The sequence below is a fragment of the Anomalospiza imberbis genome, chromosome 3 (genome assembly GCF_031753505.1).
Source record: "Anomalospiza imberbis isolate Cuckoo-Finch-1a 21T00152 chromosome 3, ASM3175350v1, whole genome shotgun sequence".
NCBI classification, from domain to species: domain Eukaryota; kingdom Metazoa; phylum Chordata; class Aves; order Passeriformes; family Viduidae; genus Anomalospiza; species Anomalospiza imberbis.
The window spans coordinates 93,453,480-93,468,922 of record NC_089683.1 but is presented as its reverse complement, the minus strand read 5'-3'; the positions used below and the strand labels follow the sequence as shown (position 1 = coordinate 93,468,922).

General features: G+C 38.1%; 1 protein-coding gene and 1 long non-coding RNA gene across 7 annotated transcripts in view; one reads left to right on the top strand and one right to left on the bottom strand.

Annotated features, from left to right (window-relative positions):
- The window catches only part of BICRAL (BICRA like chromatin remodeling complex associated protein), a 49,569-nt gene that overhangs the window by 13,523 nt on the left and 20,603 nt on the right, over nt 1-15,443 (bottom strand). For all 6 annotated transcript variants that reach the window (XM_068185816.1, XM_068185817.1, XM_068185819.1 and 3 more), the window contains 5 exons: nt 10,893-10,941; nt 8,054-8,102; nt 7,903-7,971; nt 2,141-3,844; nt 254-353 (listed from right to left, as the gene is read on the bottom strand). In XM_068185816.1, the coding sequence (XP_068041917.1) occupies nt 254-353; nt 2,141-3,844; nt 7,903-7,971; nt 8,054-8,102; nt 10,893-10,936 (1,966 nt within the window). In that variant the 5' untranslated portion in view covers nt 10,937-10,941. The remainder of the gene's footprint in view (nt 1-253; nt 354-2,140; nt 3,845-7,902; nt 7,972-8,053; nt 8,103-10,892; nt 10,942-15,443) is intronic.
- On the top strand, nt 9,492-11,288 carry LOC137471449 (uncharacterized). The gene is made up of 2 exons (XR_010997616.1): nt 9,492-9,900; nt 10,585-11,288. It is a non-coding gene; the product is annotated as an uncharacterized lncRNA (long non-coding RNA).

Genomic DNA, 15,443 nt, shown 5'->3' with positions numbered 1-15,443 from the left:
TTTTACAGAGGAGAGAAATAATTGCTAATTGTGAAGATTCAACTTCTCTCTCTAGAAAATGAAGTGCCATGGCTGAGAAAAATCAAAGCACACATTCAAAACTGAAAAAATATAGCTTGAATTCTTCTAAAAATAAAATTCCAACAACCTTTAGAACCCTAGGAGCATGAGGCATCTCTGACACACTGAAGAAGAACTAATCTCTATTGCTGCAGAAAATTAAGAAAATTATGTTAAAAAGACCTTAGTTGACCTGATAGTGTGCTGCTCAGAAGACTTGTTAGCTGAGGCTGTCTCAAATTGTCCTGCGTCTTCGATGCAGAAACTGGTGATGTCTGGTTCACGGCCTTTTTCTGTGGCACATACATAAAATAAAGAATAAATTTTTAAAAAATCACAGTGAAATATTTACTGAAAGCTTTAAGAAAAACAAAGAAAAGGCACTTAAAATTCATCTCCATGTATACTTTTTTAACTTCAAACTCATCAGTGGTGAAATTTCACACATCTCAATCCCTCCAAGTTCAAGAATTTTATAAAGTAAATCAGAGGGGAACAGAAACTACACTAACAGCACAAATATATACCAGTTGCATTCTACAAGACCCCTGATTTTCCACTACAAGTGGGCCTCAGAAAACACAGCTTCTCAGAGTTCCAGAACTGCAAGATAACGAAGTTGCTTTCACAACAAAAAAAACCCCACAGTGGAACAAACCCTCCACTGCTTAGCAACTGAATGATACATGGTTTAGTATAAAGTATAATGTTTAAAATGCAAGTACAAACATACTAAAAAGGTTCTGGCAAACAGTGCCATTTGTACTCTCTAAGTTCCCATTTACAGCTCTGAAATTTCAGCACAAGAACAAAATTATCTTTTACAGCAATAAGAAATACTCTGCTTTTATAACTGCTGAAACTCACTGACCCAGCACATAACCTGCAAATAGGAAGATGTAGACACATGAAGAAAAAGTCAGACAGGCCTCAAATTACTCATCTGCAAACAAAATGTTACAACCTGCACCAGAAGTCTTGGCAAAGATTACAAATGTGTTTCTACAACATGCTCATACTATTTTTTTTTTAATACACATTATTTTCTAAGACATTATTTCACTGCAGATTTTGGGTTTGGTTAAAAAAAACTCCATCAGGCCTTTGGAAAAAGAAAGATCTAAGTAAAAGAAGTAAAAGAAAAAAGAGAAAGATCTAATTAGTGCAGATGCATTCTGAGAGAATGACCAGTATTTTAAAATGACAAAAAGAAAAAGTTAAAAAAGGACAGAAATTTAATAGCTTGTTGCTAATTGCATTAAATGTCACTGAGTTAAAACTGGCAGTTCACTCTGGAACTTTATGAATTTTTTTCTTTTGAACTTTTGACTGTTTTTAAGTTCACTTACAAAAACAGAAAAATTTGAGTTGAATATATACTGCAAGTGCATCTACTTACAAAACAGAAAACATCAAACCTTAAAAGTGAATTCCGTTTTTTTTTAACTACTAGCTTGACTTCTTAGAGGTTTTTTTTAATGTTATGCTTTTAAAAACTGCTTTAAAAGATATTTCTTTTTAAGAATTCTAAGAAACATTTCTTGTCTTTGCATCAAATTTGAAAGCTTCTAACTGCTCAGACACACATAACGAAAGTGCCAATAGAATAAATAAGAAAAGGAAGCCCAAGAAACCTTTTCATCTCTAATTTCACTAAGTCAAACTTTGAAAATGCATAGGTTTTACTGAGGTCAAATGACTTTTAAGTGCTAAGAAGGAACCTGAGCCTTTACATCTAGCCTATGGTAAGGTTTACAAGAGAGCTCACAATTGTATAAACTTACAATGCCCATGCCTTTAAACAGGAGCAGACATAGATCAATGCTAAGCACTTCTGAAAACAATACTATAAATCACCAAAAAAAAATCTTTGGGATTAATCAAAGTGACAGAGTTGTTCACTCAGTGACAGATTTGGAAAATACCAAGTGAAATGGTGACTCTGGGTTATAGTAATTTTCAGCAGTTCCACAGTATTTGTAACAATACAAACCAGCAAAATTAACATTCTGTGTATTAACCAGATTTTAGCACAGCTCAGAAGCCTGTCTTTGGCTACATTCTCAAGCAGCTTTCATACCTGACCAAAGGCAAACTGTTGTTGTGTTACTCCCACAGACGTGTGACTAAAGGTGCTGACAGACTTGGAGGTGGATGCTGGAAGACGATGCGATGCACTGACGGCAACTTGAGCTCTGTTCTGGACCAGCTGATCTCCTGTAAAGTTCCCTCCCGATGCAACAGACTGAACGGATGCTCCCAAGCTGGGGTGCACTGAACCAGAAGAACTCGCAGCAGCAAATCGACCAGAAGCTGACATATTTGAGACTGTGGACTGCCCAGGTGACATGGTGGTAAAACTCGATCTGCCTTGAGAAACATTAGCTTGGCTCGGTGACAAATGCAACACCGTTGGTGACGCCTGCTGCAGTGGCACCTGTCCACTAACAATTTGGGAAGTTCCATGATTTACTATAACTTGGTTTCCAGGAGCTGTGAATGTCTGCCCTGAAACAAGCTGAACAGCTGTGTTCTGATTATTCAGCATCTGTCCTGAATACGACTGGTTGGCTCTCAGCATGTTTGTAGAGTTCCTGTTGAGCATTACATGCTCAGCAGACACTTGGCCAGGAACCAGCTGGGAAGGCTGAGTCTGAAGAAGTTGTCCATTTATGGCCTGGACATGATGAACTGAATTTGAATTAACAGACAAACTTGTAGGTATGAGAAACTGGTTTTGAGGTGCATGAGGCTGTCCCATAGGAGAATGGATAACAATACTACCTCCAGCATTGCTAACTGTCTGAGGTGTAACTGATTTTCTTGTATTTTGTTGTTGATTAACAATATTAACAGACATATGAGGACCAACTACTGAACTTTGAGGTGAGTTTGCAGAAGCAAATGGAATCCCTTGCTGTACATGATGTTGCTGTATTCCCAAGTTATTCACATTGTAAGCAGTCTGCTGACCCATCTGAATAGGCTTTGGTTGGATATTAACAGGAACTTTGTTTGAGTTTGGCGCCAAACCCCTTTGAATGATGATATTATGGACAGGCAACGAAGTCTGAAAATTTGTGCTGTTAAATGGAACAGTTACAGGTTGTGCTACGGGACTTGAACTTGAGTTACTGAACAGCGAGTTCCCATTTGGAGTTTGTCTGTGAACCAAGAGGCCACTGCTCATGTTTGCAGGTGTTTGCTGACCATTGCCTTTCAGTATTATCTGAGATCCATCGAGGTTATTGATGGTCATCATGGAAGGTTGATTACTAAATGAACCAATCAGCTGTATCTGCCCAGAACCACTAATCTGGCTGCTATTAGACAAATGCTGGCCGGGAACACTAATTCCGACGTGTTGCATAAAGCCATGTTGCACACCAACTGTATTGCTTGCAAAAGATGCTCCAACAGGTTGCTGTACCACTTGAGTAACTCCTATAGGTTGCAACGTCTGACCTGAGTAATTAGAAACATTAGAAGCCTGAGTAAAGGATGCTGATGAAGAAGGATGAAGCTGAGCTTGTGCAAACTGTTGGCTAGAACCTACACTGGCATCCAAATATGCCTCTTCCGCCAAAGTCTGTTCAGTAATATTGGCCTCCTGCAAGGACTTCTGAAGAATATCAAAAGGCTGATCCTCAGTAAGATCAGGTAGAGGAGAAGACACAAGTTCATCTTCAAGAAACTGAAGGCTACTGGAGAGCTGCAGTCCATCACTAGGCCCCTCTCCAAGCTGACCACTTACACCTTTTACAGACGACTTAGGATCAGTGTTCTGAAACGCAAAACAAGAAATACATCACTTTCAGAAATTCTAGTATCTGCTTTGTTTCCTCATTAGTTATTTTTCCATGTAAGCAATCTTTCTATACAGAATTATACTCTTCCATAGCATGTGCAGGGTGATATTGACCCCATACAGTGAGCCAGCACAAACAGGTCATGGATACCCCCTGCTCACACCCTCAGACTGCTGGAGACACTTCTCTCCTTCTCAAATCTCTCAATACACAGCACTTAGCTCTGCAGCTGCACTGTTTCAAGAGGACATGAAACGCTAAGTGCCATTTTCCCTTCCTCAAGCTGAGCACTCTACTGACAAAAGGATAAAAGAAACGAGGAAGGAAAACACCTCCACTCTAATTCAGTTTGGGGCAAGGCTTCAGGAGCAACAGAAGAAGCAGAGAAAAGGCAGAAGAAAGCTTTTCTTCCACTCACTTCTATAAAACGAGATTCACCTCCAAAATCCTACCAGCATTTCTATAATCACTTAGTGAAAACTAGTGACCATTATTCATAAAGTTAAGGCATTATGTTAATTCTTTGGTTAAAAAAAAATCAGAAACAAGGGAATAAGAAAAAAAAAGTGTTACAGACTGTGGTTTATGCTCATAAAAAGATTACTGAAAACTACAAACATTGGAACTACCACAAATATTAAGTGGCACCTTTAATGAAAAAAAATCCATCAAATCCACATCCATTAACACCATGATAAGGAAAATCAAAACCTATTTACTCTGGCCTACTGTCAAGATTTTCCTAAAACAAAGTTATGTCCAGAAACTCTAGACAATACAAGCATCAGGTTTCTTCAGATAGAATGACAAATTTAAATGCATAATAATACTCATGATAGCTTTAAGTTAGGCAAAGTACACCTTTCTAAATTGCATGATCACATCTCAGCCATTCAGAAGCAACAACTAGCTTCTTTTTAGGTCAGGATAAATGGAAACTGTGGGTGTGCAATTATCAGTCACATTCATACTCTGAGCCTTCACTCCTTAAAGGTCATAGACGCTTCATGTAAACAGTGTGAAAATGCTGCAAGCTGTAATTATCACATGCAGTGATGTCCCCACCCTAACTTCAGTTCCTCAAGCATACTTATTCAGAATTTTATCCCGATCTGTTTCTGAAAAACATGTGTATTTTCTGAAATTTCAGTCATGTTTTAAAATATTAAAATATTTTTCTTAAGATTAGATGAAATATTTTCAAGTTACAACTATTGAACTACAGCAAGTTCTTAGCATTTATGTTAATAGAGGAATTAAACCACTGCTTAAATGTCTCAGTGTCTGAACCTCAGGAATACCTAAAGCTACAAATCAGGTTCTCAACTGTACCTAGCTACCACTGGGCAGAGTAAAAAGGAATCACCAATTAGGCCATAATTAGGACTCTTAAAGTCAGGTTCAGGGGGATTCCCTATTGCATCTCTAAGTTGTCCCCAAGTAAATGACCCAACTGAAATCTTCCACTAATGCTATTCCGGTTAGTACAAACAATACCACTGTTACTACTATCAATAATAACACTAATAAATAATATTACATGCAATCAGGATTAATAGCTTAAAACTCTCCCACTGGAACAGAGAATCCCAAGTTTCATTCCCTGCTCCCAGGACTATTTAACATTAGAAAATAATTTTATATGCAGAAACTGTAACCTTCCAAGTTAACATCTGAATCATTACTGTCCAGATTCAGAAGAGCCAGCAGAATACCATGCTAATTTCAAGAAGAAACCAAAGCTTCTGCAGCTTCATGAATCTGCTGCCCAACAAGAAGAGTCTTGTTGGCTCCATGAATATTCTGCTCTCTTATGCTGTCCTAGTATACTGTAATAGGAGAATAGAAGCAGCCACCCAGTACAAGCCAGATAACAGGGCAATGGCTATGGAAGCCTCTCATAACAACTGCCACAGGAAACCAACCTGGAATCAGCAGAGGTGGTACAGACTCAACTCAGGGAAGGCTGGGATGGGGCATGGGGGGTAGTATAAGGGAGTGGGAAGAGTGCTGTCTTTTCCTTCAGTCAGCATGCACTTCGTCTTGCTTGTATTAGGTGTTGGCTGACCATGCTTACCAGCTGAAGCACTGAACCCTCAACACTGAATTTGTAAACTCTGCCACTGAAAGGCTGAGATGGGCAGCAAGACAGTCAATCCTACTTCATGGTAGCAATTCTGAATACATACAAAGACATAACTTTCAGTATCTGCAAAAACTTTAATGACAAAAGCCTCAGGAGCTTTTAACTTTTCAGGTATCCCATTTTATAAGCAGGGACTGTGAAACGATCTGGTAATGGTAACACTTGTTCCTTCCCAATGAACTGTAAGAACCTGTATTTGTAATCAAGTCCTTCTTCACCTGTGTCAGCACAGGAGGGAGGAAGGAAGAGAAGATGGCATTGGTCTTCCCTATGAAGATAAAAAAGGATGAGGACAGAGCATGCTGAGAATTAAACTGTAGTATGTCATCCTAGGAACATATACTAGGAATCCCTGCTCCTCTGATCACCTGCCTTCTAGATTACTTACCCCCAATTCCACACACCAGAAAGCTCCTAGCTTTCACCAATTATTTTATTTCTTCCAACCGCTAATCCCTAGGTGACAAACCCACCTTGTCCAGAATCTCCCATTGCCCCTCAAAATTATTCAAGGAAACTCACTTTCTGAAAATACACCATAAACACCCTACTCCTGCCTACCTAGCTCTGCTCATCAGAAGGATGTCTACAAAGAACAAGGAAGTCTAGGCTATGACAAATGCAAGTCATATGTCACCCTTTTTTCCCCAAACCTGTTTTTTCTTAGGGTAAGTCCTCAAACCCCATCTCTACCAGTGCTGCATAAAGGCAGCTGCTGTCTGCTAATGGCCACAGCCTGGTACCAAGGTGAAACCACTCTTCCCCATCAGCTGAAAACTGGGCATGCCCTGTTACTCTTGTTACCCTACTCCCTCATCATTAACTCAATCAACTTGTCTGTTTCTTCCAATATTTAATAGCAATCCTGAATGGGGAAGGAGAGGACAAACACTTTACACTACTGTGCCTACAGGAAAGTCACTAGTTCTCCACACACAGATTAATGGTTTTCAGAATTTCTTCATGCCAATTATTTAAGGTCCCTACACACCTACAACTGTATCCATGTATCTGTTATGAACACGAGACAAACAGACACGAGTCAAGGTAACAGTACAATAGAAAGAGGAATTACCAAGAAAATCATATTCTTTGTATACAAATAACTTAATTGTGGGATTAACAATTCAGTTGTTTTAAAAAACACACAAATGAAACCAAAGAAATGTGAGTCTGAAGAGATCTCCTAAGTCATGCAGTCCAATGTTCTACTCAAAGCACGGCTCACACTAGAGCCTTGAATTTATCACCAAGGACTGGGATTCTACAACCTCATTGTGTGAAAGTCCAGGGCTGCAAAACACTCCTGGCAAGAAGAACACTGAAGACTTCTTGCAACACCTAATGAATTTAAAGCAACTTCCCTAACACTGAAGCTACAGGAAGGACACATCCCAAACTAGCTCCTGAGTCGAAAGAAAAATAAATACGAAAAGAGAAAAACAACCAACTCACTCATTAATTAAAAAAAAAACCTGCCAGCTCAGAATCTACATAAAGTAAGAAAAAAAAAGCCATTCTAACATACACAGAAAGTATATGAATTACTAACTTTCAAGGTCTATCTTTGAGCACTACTACTCCTACAATCACTAAAGTCACAAAAGCAGTTTACTGGAGAATTACACCAGAGAGCATTTTCACTGCTCAGCAAGCTGCTTTACTTATTTACAAAACACATCCCAACAGTGAAGTATTTTTTAATTAATTCCCCACTGAAACACTTAAAATACTAACAGCACAAGATAATTTCTATGATAGTATTCAGAGCTTTTACATGAAAAAGCTGAAACCCACATCTACTTCATTCAGTTTTATGACAACCAAGTAAAGCCATACAGAATCATGCAATCTCAATACTAAAGTAATTTATCCCTGACCACTTACATTGGAGTTGGCGAAAATTGAATTTGAGTTGGCTACAGAATATTCTGCATTAGTCAAGTCTTCATTGCTCTGGTAAAAGATAAAAATAATGTTTAGAACTAATACACTCAATGAAGCTTATCTATGCCTAATACACAGCAATGCTACTTACAGATTTACTACTAGGTCCATGTAGAAAATAATTCAGCGCTTGTGGGTCCCTGAAGGGGGAAAAAAATAAAGAAGTTAACACTTTTTAGAAGTCCTTTTTACTAATGAGGCTAATTTAACTAAGCCACATACTGTACTCATATAAATCAGGTTTCTAGTAAAAACACATATTTCACTGAATCCAATGCAAAGCTGAAAGTTTGTATCATCTGAGTCTCTGTGCTCCTGTATCAGCACAACTTCCAAATGCTGATCATATCTGCTGCCATTGTAACAACGCATTTCAAGCAAATAAACTATGTTGACCACAAAATTTTAGTTGCGTTCTACTGTATTTCCCTTTATGAGGGTGATACTCATATTCTCTTAAAAAATACGGTATTTTGTGACAGCACACAGTACAAAACCTAAGGAATATACTACCACCAAATAATGTGAGAACTACAACAGGTCCCACCTCTTCTACAGCTAAACTGTAATGTCTTGTTTAGCTAGCATCTAATAGGGTATTTACAAACCTGATTCTTTGATGGGTTTTCGGACATCTTTGACACAAGTTAATAAAAATTTATGATTGCCACAGTAAAAGACCCCTCATGAAGAATAAGTGGCACCTTTTCCAAGTGAAACCAACCAGAGAAATAATTGACTAAATATTATGAATTTCAGTGTATTTAATTAGCTTACCACTAGAACTAACTAAAACTCATATTAAAATTTAGTCAAAGAGGATGAGTGTCAGAAATTCAAAAAAGTACCAATATATTAATTTAGCTGTATATATAGACCAAGTAAAAAGAATAAAAGGCTGTGTTACACGGGATTATTATAATGCAACAATTATAAAGTATTTCCCTTAGCATAAAGAGTAAACTGACATGGATTTAATTTTTAAAACATGTTTCTTGATTAACAAGTAATAATAAAACATTTTTTTAGAAGCAGGAGATTATAATGTAAAAAAACAGTAACTAAAAATGCCTCCTTCTTGCTTGATAGTCCTAGAAAATAAAGAGGCATAAAGTCAAAGATCTTTTAAGCTCACAAGTACTCTTCTAAAAGGACAAACACACCTCTATTCCTTTTTTTTTTCTTTGCAAAAAAAAACTGCGTTCACGGGTTTACAAAAGACATGACAGTACTTGGCAGGGACTTTCTTTTAGTATAATGCTTATAATATTGAAGTGGTTACATATATTTTAAAATAGAAATGTCATTTTCATAGTAGATTTCACAGAATTTCAAAAATTAAGGAGCAGAGAACTCATGATCTTATATAGGGTTCTATTATGCTCATGAATTTTATCAGTAAAATAATCAGGCCATTTAATACTAATCACCCTCACTGTCTTCCAATCGTGCAAAATGCAATTAAAAATTAAGAACACTTAATCAGCTTAAATATTGTCTTTAGTAAGGAAGGATTTTTAAATGGCACCTACCAAATCACAGATCAGATTTAAAAAGATGTTTTCCATTCTTCTAGATGCTTAAGACAATAATTGCTGCCAGCAGCAGCAAGAACATTGTAATTTTTCACACAAACACTCATCTGTATAGAGAGCACTTCATTTTCTGGACCACCTGTGATCTTGTAAGCAGGATTCATGCTCATGGCAGAGCACTTAATTGTCACATGATCATCTTTATGTTCATGTTCCAAGTAGGAAGTGTTTTCACATGGCCACAATCAGTAACATCGCACAACAGTTACTTCACAGAATGTAACTGAGCCTTTACTGGCACTGCTTTTGCTATAGCATCCAGAGAAACCCTCAAACTACACTCGGGGGGTGTTTTGGTCTTTCTGAAGTTACAGCTCTCACTGATTTCACTGGAAGTTTTCAGGTGTGTGAGAAAGGCAAAAAGCCTAATTATTTCCTACACTTAAGACAGTAAAAAATTCTTGTATGAACTGGGAATGATATTTTAGCAAGTGCTATGAGACTGATGCCAGCCTAATTTCTAGCAGAGCTTGAACAAAGTTTTGGGCATGAAAAGTTAAATTCTCATCTTGTGTTTTATATGCATTTATAGCATATTATCTGTTCTTGAATACTGACATGAACAATACCCAAAGGAAGGCAACTTGTCACATATACAATCCATACAAAACTTACTCATGCTTCAGCTATCCAAATTATTTTTGAAGATTGCCACATAGAATTATAAAACTCCATATAAATATGTTATGGAAACTGGGGAGGAAGGGTCACAAAAAAACCCACCAACAACTCAAATGACCATTCAAAATTCCTGATTTTATTAAAATCAAGTATCTCCGACCAAAATCTGGTAAATTCTTTGTTGCAAATAGGAAACAGTACAGAGACCTATTCTTTTTTTCTGACATTTAGATGCAAATGTGTATGACTAGTAGAAATGAAATATTTATGTATTTTGAATTAAGAAAAAAAAATTTACTTTGCCCTTAAAATACAAGCACAGTATTAAAAAATTATCTAGTTCCACTAGTCAGAAAAATTGACATCTTTGGGGATTTGATTTTAAAAAAACTTACTTGCTGTGAAGTTAGTAGTAGCATCTCTAGTAACATGCATCAGCACTGATCTGGAATTACCACTACCTGAGAAGAGAATCCATTTTCCATGAACACACATTCCTTAACTTCTCCTGAGGAGAATGTCAGCAAGCATCCATCGGTATTGAAGGCTTTGCAATCCACACATCTCCATGTGGAAGACATGAAGCATGTCTACTCACTTCATTGCAAGTCAGCTCATCTTTAGACAATATCCAGATAGAATCACCTTCTAGAAAATGATTTTGCAAAATTATTATTCCCAACTTTTCTGCAGTAATTCTTATGGGAAACTTACCCAATAAGATCAAGGAGACAGGATTCATCATCGTCATCATCCATGACAACTAGAATAAAGGAGAGGATGGATATTTGAAATGTATCACACAAAAGTTTGTTTTTAACAACAAAACCAATTTAGAGTATCTCAGTATTTTTATTAAACAATTTAAGAAGTTGACAGTTGTCTACTATTGACAAAGTTCTTAAGTAGACCTGCACCTTCTTACAGATGTCTGCTGATTTATTTCAAAATCAAATTCAGTCACATGCAAAGATTTACAAAACCCCATACAACGTTTTACCATCCAGGGGGGTTTTAGAATTTTAAATCAGAAAAGAGAAATTACTAACCAAACTGATTAACAGTAACTTCTACAATTTAAAGTAGTAAAAATATCAACACAGAATGCAATCTAAGGCTCCAATAAAAAATGCTTCTATAGGAATTTATTCCCAGCTAATCCTAGTGAGGGAATAACCAAACACTACAAAGACTGTTACAAATTGGTGGCTGAAGCACTGAGCAGCCAAAAAGGCAAATAAACTTAGGTCAATGTCACAAGGATGCTGCTACAGTCTAGAATCAAAGCTACAGTCAAAACATGACTAAGCATTGAAAGAAACACTGTTTTCTAACAGACCTTTCTTAGCAATAGCTAAGTGTCAATGTGGCCACTTCCAGTTTCTCCTCAGCAATATTCAGGAGTGTACTTCAACTTGTGTTTAACAGTACAGGGTTCTGACAGTCCTTTTAACAATGGGTACTGGTGGGAATTTATGTGCTCTGCCCAACCTGAGGGCAAGTATCCAATGCAGAGCACTTTTAGCCTCACAGTGTCACAACCACCAACTCTTCACACACTGCCTACTTCATCAGGGACTGCTGCACCAAAAACTCTCACACTCACTCTCCCCTCCAACTGCTGCTCCTTCAAAGCTTCTGTTTGCATATTCTGGGCTCTCCTATTCGCCTCAGAATCCCCCTTGCCCTTGGTCAGTAACTGTCAGGACCATCCCATCTAATCCACTAGTTCAGTTATCAACTGATGTGTTTCCAAAACTTCTTGGTACCCTGGCTTCCTTTAAGTTATCCAGTCTCATCTTTACCATATTTTCTACTCACATCAAGTTGATCATTGCATTCCATGCCTGTTTTTTTCTCAACTTCCCTTAAAAATTGTGCTGTCATACTCAAATGTTGTAACAAGGTTATAACAGTTATAACTGTTTTGGCTTTAATTCATTCTCCCCTCTCTCTTATTTCTTGACAGATAGAGACTTGCTCTCCCTGACCAGAGATTCACATGAATCATTCCTCATCCTGTTCTCCATAATGATTAAAACAATGAAGGAACTGAAGCACCTGCTATACAAGAGACTGAGAGCACCAGGACTGTTCTGCCTGAGGAAAACCATGGGGGAATCTTTATCTTGTATATAAATACCTGGTGGGAGAGTGTTAAGAATACTGAGCCAAACATTTCTCAATGGTACCCAGGGAATGAACAAGAGGCAAGGGGCACAAATTAAAACATAATAAACCAAAGAGTCTACATAGACAAAAGAAAAAAACTTTCCTTTTTTAAAAACTCTGAGGGTAACCAATTACTGGCACAAATTTTTCAGCAAGGTTATGGAGTCTCCACCCTTGGAGATACCCAGGATACAGCCAGACCACCGCTCTGGCCTGCCTGATCTGACCCTGAGCAGCCTGCTCTGGTTGAGTCTGCTCTGAGCAGTACAGGGGATAACGTGATCCCCAGATATTCATTCCCACCTTGGCTGTCCTGTGATTCTGTAACCTCTTTCCTGAAATTTTTCTATACTCCACTGGTTCTGAAAATAGCTTATATTATAGACTAGCAGAGGGTACTGTGTCCTCTATACTGCAGAGCCTTATTCGGATTTTTTCTGTCTCTGTGCTTTAGCTTACATTGAGGGTGAAGCAGAAATGGAGCATATGTCAGTGTGAGGATCATTCAGTATCACCTCTCAGGGAGGACAGAAAAACAAAGCACAGCTACAGAGAACTACCTCAATGTTGACAAAAATCAACACTCATGAGGTGATTACGCACATTAAGAAAAGAAACTTCTCCCATGATTCAGTGTTCCAGCTGCTTACTCTTGCATAGTGCCACCAGCTTGAGCACTGATATTGCAATTCAATGCTAAGCAAATGGCATGGCATAGTATGATGTCATCAAATTTAAATATAAATGTGTATTACTAAGAATAATTAATAAACAATTAGCATTCTGCTTTAACTGTACTGATCATACTACTTACAGCAAGCTGTTATTTCCTCTAACTGCTGAGAGCGTACCCATGTCTCAAGAATAAGGTTCCAAAGTCTCCTAGCTAACCAAAAGCAAAAATTTCTAGAAAGTCAAATTTATCCTTATTTTCACACTGCAAATCTACTTTTGTATATCCGGAGCCATGTGTCTATGGAAACACTGACAGCATTATTTAGACACCATAAAATGTCTTTGCTTTACATAACCAAATATTCTCTTGTGATTTTATTATAATAAGGGTTCACCATTAGCTGAAGTTACACCACACAACTTTCTTCAATTAATACTCTGGAAGTATTAAAACAACTGACACAAATTAAGATAAATTTGTTAAATTCACTGAATTCTTCAAAATTTGCATAGAATGATCAGAAGGAAAATAAAATGTATGCAAATATACTTTTGCATGTGAGAAAAATGCAAAAATGCTGCATTTTTTGGTGTGAGAAAATCCTAATAGTAACACATAATCTTCACTATTACACCCATTACTGAACATATACACAAGCTAAACGTGATACAAGAAAAATCTACCCAACATACTGCAAACTCCTATGAGTTTACCACGGATAATGAAGTTTCATTGTTCCACATGATGCCATATGGTATGGGACATCCCTTTGGTCAGTTGGGGTCTGATCCACTCCCAACTTCTTTCACATCTCCAGTCTCTCCACTGGTGGGGTGCTTTGAGAAGCTGAAAAGTCCTTCATTTGGTGCAAACACTTCTCAACGACAACTAAAACATCAGTGTGTTATCAACTTTATTCTCATCCTAAATCCAAAACACAGCTACTAGAAAGAAAATTAACTCTACCCTAGTCAAAACCGGAACAATATCCACCCCTTATTCTATACCAACCTCATCATGCCCAGGTCCCACACTTTCCAATGCATTCCACGTAATCACAACCACCTTTCCAGTCTTTTGCCATATATGCAGACATACAGGCCAATAATCTATGGGCCATCCCTCTAAGATGTCCACTGAGTTCATCCTGATGGAGCCCAGGACTTTGGGCTCCATCTGTCATATCATTCCTTCAAAGTGAAAGAGATGGTAAATGCTGTTGGGATTATTACATGCTGAAGTCTGATTCCATCACTGCTGTACTTGTCTGGTTCTATCTTAGCTGCACTTTGCTCGGTTTCATCAGCACTCATTCTTCATTAATCTGAGCAACCCTTACAGCAATACCATTGATATGGCATAAAGCAACCAGAGCAGTTATGAAATACAGTATTATATAGCAATTAACATCCTCATTGGTTGTTCTACCCAAAATCAAATCCCCTTGACTTCCTCATCACTGTGCATTACCCACTAAGTGCCTCCAGGTCCTTGAGCAAATGCAATCCCATGGATGGGTCTGCCTTTGCCTGAGACAGGAACAACAAAGACTGCCTTCCACAACACAATTTTCTGTGTGCACTATAGGAACTCTATCCCCTTCTACAGTACGTGAAAGTTTTGATCGGGCAGGGCCAGCCCATTTAGTAGATCCCCTAGTGTTAACTAATCAGATGGCTTTTGCTAAACGGATATCCCAATGTCTGAATGCCCCAGTATCCCTTGCTTTCAGAGTGGCCTTTAAACAGGCCATTGTATTGTTTGATTTTCCCAGAGGGTGATGCATGATAGGGAAGATGATACATCCAACTTTTTCACCTAGGTATCCATGAGGTTGCTGTGGAAATGAGTCCTGTATATCCTGTGCCTTTCATGTGCCAAATCCACAGTCCAATAAACCTGGCAGTCAAACCTGGTATTCCCCTTCCTTCACCCAGCTGGAGGCAGGGTCCCTTTGGTCCTGGCCACAGTATTTATTATTACTTGCAAATACAAATAGGCCCCCACAATGGCAGTATGAGAAGCTGAAAAGGCCTTGGCTTGGTTCAAGCACTGCTTTGCAACAACTAAAACATCAGTGTGTTATTCTCATCCTAAAGCCAAAACACAGCACTCTTCCAACCACTAGGAAGCAAATCAACTCTGTTCCAGCCAAAACCAGGACACTGCAGGTTTAAATCTTTTTAACTAATGCCTATTTTCAACAAGGATTACCAAATGATTAGTGCCCTGTTGATTTCAGGAGAGCAACAGAGGCAGCAGCAAACAATCAGACAGAGTACTTGCACACCCACAAGCAAATTCACCCAGAAGTAGTCATTCAGTCTACTTAGAAAAGAGGAATTTGAGCAACATGTGACCTTGACACAGATGATCATTTAAAAGTGTGTTGACAAAAGCAAGCCTGTCCTGAGGAA